The sequence below is a fragment of the Hyperolius riggenbachi genome, chromosome 6, assembly GCF_040937935.1.
Source record: "Hyperolius riggenbachi isolate aHypRig1 chromosome 6, aHypRig1.pri, whole genome shotgun sequence".
In the NCBI taxonomy this organism is placed as follows: Eukaryota; Metazoa; Chordata; class Amphibia; order Anura; family Hyperoliidae; genus Hyperolius; species Hyperolius riggenbachi.
Window position 1 is genome coordinate 318,860,443 of NC_090651.1, and position 6,000 is coordinate 318,866,442.

Below are 6,000 nucleotides of genomic sequence, written 5' to 3' on the forward strand. Positions count from 1 at the left end.
TTTTTAAAATTGATTTTGTCAAAAACTACAAGATCTTTTTGACTTGTCACAATTTTGGAGAGGATAACATGTATGGGGGCTCTGCTATTAACCGCTAAATTCCACACAAAATTACGCAATGATTACATATATGGATTACGGGAAATCAGTTGAATTTCCATATTGTAATTCTATATGGCCAATTGGCCATAATTGCAAAAATTTTGGCAAAATGTCATGTAATTGTTGTATTACTTTTGACATTACTGACATAGTAGTATTGCTGTTTTAGTAACAGAAGATGTTTCAACCCTTTAACCAAAGAATGCGTTAGGCGGCCTTGGGGGCGCCACCTTCCCACTGCCCACCAGCGTAAGATGGTCGGGAAGAAGTAAAGCTCTAAAATTCTGAGCAGCAGTAAATAGGTTCATCAGTGTTCATCATTTTCATTCTCAGCTGGTTATTTTTAAGCCAAAGCAGTTGATTGGATGAGAGACTCCCCTGTATACAGGACTGGATTTACCATAAGCCACTGTAGGCACATGCCTACAGGTGCCTGATGATGGAAAGGTGCCCAATCCCCTCCCCGAGCGCCTTCCTCCCACCTAATCACCCAGCTCTTGGCATTCCACTGACGCAACCTCCCTTCAGTTAAGGGCACCACTTGCTACTTAATACTGAGGGTACCTTTGGCTACCTAGTGCTAAGGGATATCTGTAACTACCTATGATGGACAAGGGAAGTAAGGGAGAAGGGACAGGTGGGCCAGCCAGCACATTTGTGGTGTGGTTCAGGAGGAGTTTGTAGGTTCATGGAGGGTGAAGTCTAAGGTGCCAGGACATCTGTGCCTATAGGCTCCTGTGAGGTAAATCCGGGCCCGCCTGTAAATATACATGCAAATAACAATACAAAACGCCCCATATATTACTGGGCCTCAGTATGGCTCATTAGTATTGAGGCAGTATATATGCTAATGTAATGCCAAGCAAAGGACATATGCCTTTGTCCGTCTCTAAATGTAGGTGAAATTATCCTAAACGGGATCAATATGTAATAATGGCTGACTGAGAATGGGTTAATACACAAAGGATTTTTCCACCACAGCAATTTTATTTTAATCTAACCAAGAAAATAAGGCAAAAACAAAAAATTCAAACTAATTGGTTGTTTAATATGATGACTTCAGCTTAATGACCTTGGAAAAGTAATCCCAAAAGTCATTATGAAGATCATGGGCAGCTTGTCACGAAATGATACTTAATAGGAAATGAGCTAAATATTATGATTTTTTTTTCACTCTGAATATGTGGCAGAAAGTTAAATGCCTATTAAAATCGCAATCTGATCACTAGAACAGTGAAAAAGGTGAATTATGTTGTTTGAGGAGCCACAGTTTATTTAAAGTGTACCAGAGCTCAGTAAAAGTAAAAAAAAATATAAATACCTGGGGCTTCCTCAAGCCCCATCCGCTCGGATCCCTCCCACACTGCCGTCCTCCGATGTCTGCAGCTCCGGTACCGGGTCCCCGCACTTCCGTCACTCAGAGCCAGTCTGACATCCGGGGACGGCGGCGTGGGAGTGATGGGGCTGGAGAAAGCCCCAGGCTTGTACAATTTTTTTACTTTTACTGAGCTCTGAATCCCTTTAAGGCATTGTTTTCCTGATAAATAGTCATCAATAACAACTAAAGGAAAGGAAGGTTTATTGCAGCCTGTTATATTTATAAAAATAAAATCAGTGCTAATACACAAAATGTAAATGGTAGAAAAAAGTTTTATTAAAGCTACTTGTTTTTGCATTCATTAAAAAACCATTCTTCTTTCCAGCATCCCATTCAATTCAAACACTTTTAATGCATGTACAGGCATTCTATTTAAAGTTATATGCATACAGTTATTTTTCTGACCCATTCTTGTGCATAATGCAACACAAAATTTAAGGGACAACTGTAGCGAGAGGGATATGGAGGCTGCCCTTTTTATTTCCTTTCAAGCAACAATAGTTGCCTGGCTGTCTTGCTGATCCTCTGCCTCTAATACTTTTAGCCATAGACCCTGAACAAGCATGCAGCAGATCAGGTGTTTTTGAAATTATTGTCAGATCTGATTAGCTGCATGCGTTTTTCAGACACTACTGCAACAAAGTAGATCAGCAGGACTGCCAGGTATTGTTTCAAAGGAAATAAATATGGCAGCCTTCATATTCTTCTCTGAATTGCATATGTGCCAATGCAAATTTTCAGCTACATTGTGACGCGAAAGCATTGCTAGGCAATTTGCATAGAGTGCAAGAAGCCTAACCTTAGCAGCTCAAGTTTTGGAGTTCCAGCAAACAGCAAATCAGAAAACTTGCAAGAATACAGCTCTCTGATTAGCTGATGGATATTAGGTGATCATGTAACAACTGCCCACACTGAATCAGTTTTTTTTACAATTTTTAAAGAGAACCAGAGACGAAGCACCCTCGTGTATTTTAGTTTACATATCAATGGGAACATGACAGTAAACACCAACTCTGCTCTTTGTTTCATTTTTCACTGCTCAGTCTTCTTGTTATCAGCTCGGATAAAATCCCCGACTGAGCATTCAGTCTAGCTTTGCCCGTAATGATTATAGCAGAGTCTTCTGTGATGTCTTTTTAAGCCCAAGCCTGCCCCCTCGTGGCTCTGCTTTCCTGCTTAGAGAATACATAGCAGGAAAGCAGAGCCACAAGGGGGCAGGCTTGGCCTTGAAAAGACATCACAGAAGACTGACTCAGCTATGATCATGAAGCCCCATACACACACTCAATAGTGGTCTTTTATGCTGGGGATACACGGTACGTTTTGTACCCTGTATCGAGCCGCTCAATAGATTCCGGCGCGTTCCCGCTCGTACCCGCGGGTGCCCGGATCGATTCCCGCTCGTCCCCGCGGGCGGCTCCTTATCTTGCGCTCGTTTCTTCTATTGTCCTACCCGCCGGTATCGAGCGCATAATCGAACCGGCAGGGTATCGGACACGTCGGAAATTATCAATCGAGCCATCAGCGGCTCGAATGATAAAAAACAATGTACTGTGTATCCCCAGCATTAGGCTCTCACAACTTTTCTTGTGAAACACCTAAAAAAAATCTCTTGCTGTTGTTCAAGCAGCTGATAAGACTTAGAAGTCAATTCAACATTTGGATTGACTTCTTATCAGTCTTATCAGTTGCTTGAACAATAGCAAGATATTTTTTTTTAGGTGTTTCACAAGAAAAGTTGTGAGAGCCTAAAGCCCCGTCTACACGAAGCGATCCGGCGGCTCGATTAGCCGCCGGATTGCCTCTTCCGCATCCCTGCGTGTGCCCGCCACGTCCCCGCTCGCCCGCGCCGTGCGTCGGATTCGATCCCCCGCTCGCCCCCACCAGCGCCGCTTATCTTCCGCTCGATTCCCTGCCATTGTCCCCTCGTGGGGAACGAGCAGGGAATTGGCGGTGGCAAAATCCGACCTGACGGATCTTATCAATCGAGCGGCATCAGCGGCTCGATTGATAAGTCACATTGCCTCGTGTAGATGAGGCTTAAAAGACGGCTGTTGAGTGTGTCTATGGGGCTTTACGGGGCAAAGCTAGACTGAATGCTCAGTCGGAAATTTTATCAAAGTTGATAACAAGAAGATAAATACATGAGGGTGCTTCGTCTCTGGTTCTTTTTAAGTTGTTTTTTTTTAAGATCAATGGCCATTTCACACTCAGTCAGTTGCATTGAGATCATGCAGAACACCCACGTCATTTTTACAATAGCCGAGGAAGGATGTCCCGCTACACCAAATGGCTGGGAAAAGTGAAAAAATCTTTATTCCGACATCCTAGTACACAAATAAAACTTTTCCCAACCATTTGGTGTAGCGGGACATCCTTCCTTGGCTATTGTTTGGACTTTGCATTTGATTTCCCTGCTCCCACCTGGTACTATGACGTGAGTGTAGCGGCCCCTCCTCTGTTTTGTACGTAATATTTAAATTTAGGCTAAATCTCATACTTTTGACACCTTTGATTGAAATATTTAGTAGAAAATAATAAGCATAAATTAAAACACACATTTTTTTTTAATTAATCATAGTATTAAGCAAAATGTCTGTTGGTCCTCCAAAAAGTCAGTGTAACTTTTCAGCTGACATACAAAAAAAGTGAAGAAGTGAAAGTGAAAAATGTAATTAAAAAAAGTGTAAATACTGAAAACTAGTGCAGTCATTAAACCATTAGGGGATGGCTGACCTGTTCATAGAAATTGCACCTAAAGTCAAGCAAGATAATGGCTACTATATATGGAAATTGGAATATATAGGGCTTGTGGTTCTGAGTAGTACCAGATTTGGCTATTATTGTATGACGTTTCCCTGTCCGAAGGTTCTGGACGAAACAAGTTGCGCTTCATAATATTTTTTTTCTTTTTTTCATTTACCTTTATGGATATCAAGGTTATGAAAAATCCCGGAGTCTAAACAGCATAGCTGGCATGAGTGGAAACACGCTCAGACTGTCTCCTATCTCCACCCCATTCGGGTCACCAACTGCAGCGAGACGCCCGCGCTCTCCCATCCCCTCCATCTTATAGCGTGGACTCAACCAGCCGATAAGGGGAACATAAACTAGTAATAAACATGAAACAAACATCAACACTGGCAAAATGAACAAAAAAATAACAGACTCTAACAAATTTTATTATTTTTTAACAGGTTGACAAATAATATAGATTATATGCAGATATATTTAAAAAAGAAAAAAAGAAAAAAATTCTTTGGCTTTTAAAATAAGAAAAACAAAAATACAAAAAAAAAAAACATTTTGCACTTTGCAGAGGAAATATATATATTTAAAAAAAAGACTTCCATGACTGAACGGGATTGGTGTGCTCCAGGAGGATGCCATTGTGGAGTAGAAAAAGGCTCTTCCGCTACAGGAGCAGAAGCACCAAAAGGAGGTCTCATTAGGGAGGAGAGAAATGCAGAGGTCTAGTTTTTTTAGTAATACAATTATTTATTTCCTTCTTGAAAATGAAGGCAAAAATGACATAAAAGGTAAAAACAAAAATATATATATATATATGGAAAAGAATGACTGCTGTTGAAACCCTTCTAAATATATATATCTATTTATATATATTTATTTCCAATACATATTTTTTTCCTTTTTTGGGTGCCCTTTTTATTTTTTATCTCTTTCTTCCCTTTATTAAAACCTTGATCTTATTTCTATGGAGCTGCTTTGTGCTTCCTGGTCACTCCTCACCACCATAATCTCAGGATTAAGTGAGCCATAAATCAGGTTAACTGATATACATGTGTGTGTATACGTATATATATATATATATATATATATATATATATATATATATATATATATACATATATACATATATACACATATGTGTTACTCACATCTCCAACTTCAGTGCATGATCTGCTGTTGCAAGCAATAAAAAGTATGCCTGACTGCATGCATGTTCCTAAAAATGACTGATTGAAAGTGTATACATTGTAGTGTAACACAGTGGCATTCCCATAGCTAGATATTCATTTTTTTGGTGCATGGCTCTATTGACTGGTGGTTCATTTTTGTCAGAAAGCTGAGTCCACTTCTTTCTCTCTCCCTTTCTGTTTCACCTTTTCTCTTCTCGTTTTTCCCGCCCTCCCTTTGTCACACTCTTTTCTACTCTACTTTTTTTTCCTTTTCCCTCCTGCCTTTTTCCTTTCTTTTTTTTTGTTTGTCCTCACACAGAAAATTATAAAGAGAGCCCTGTCCTTGTCCGATATATGCAGGCGGAAGCCGTCACTGTGAATTAATTGATTTCCTCCCCTAGATACAATGTTGCTTTTCCGAAACGTTGATTTTCAGAACAAATACAAACGTAATAAATTAAAAAAAGAAAAAAAAACACAAAACAGCATCTACAACAAAGTCATGAAAAGTTGGAAAAATACTGAGAAAAGCAGTTCGTGCCATCAAGAACAGATCAAATCGACGTTCCCATACAGGTGGGATAAAGATTTTTGGAATAA

General features: G+C 40.0%; 1 protein-coding gene across 4 annotated transcripts in view; it reads left to right on the forward strand.

The window, feature by feature from the left end:
• The window catches only part of LOC137521712 (voltage-gated potassium channel KCNC1-like), a 215,176-nt gene extending 209,925 nt beyond the window's left edge, over window positions 1-5,251 (forward strand). The window contains exon 6 of one of the 4 annotated variants that reach the window (XR_011022182.1): window positions 4,420-4,462. Coding sequence is in view for 1 of the 4 variants with exons in the window: in XM_068241358.1 (XP_068097459.1) it covers window positions 4,420-4,556 (137 nt within the window). In the remaining 3 variants the exon portion in view is untranslated. Of the gene's footprint in view, window positions 1-4,419 lie in introns of all 4 variants that reach the window. The other 3 variants (XM_068241358.1, XM_068241360.1, XM_068241359.1) reach the window with 3 other exon arrangements.
• The last annotated feature ends 749 nt before the right edge of the window (window positions 5,252-6,000 follow it).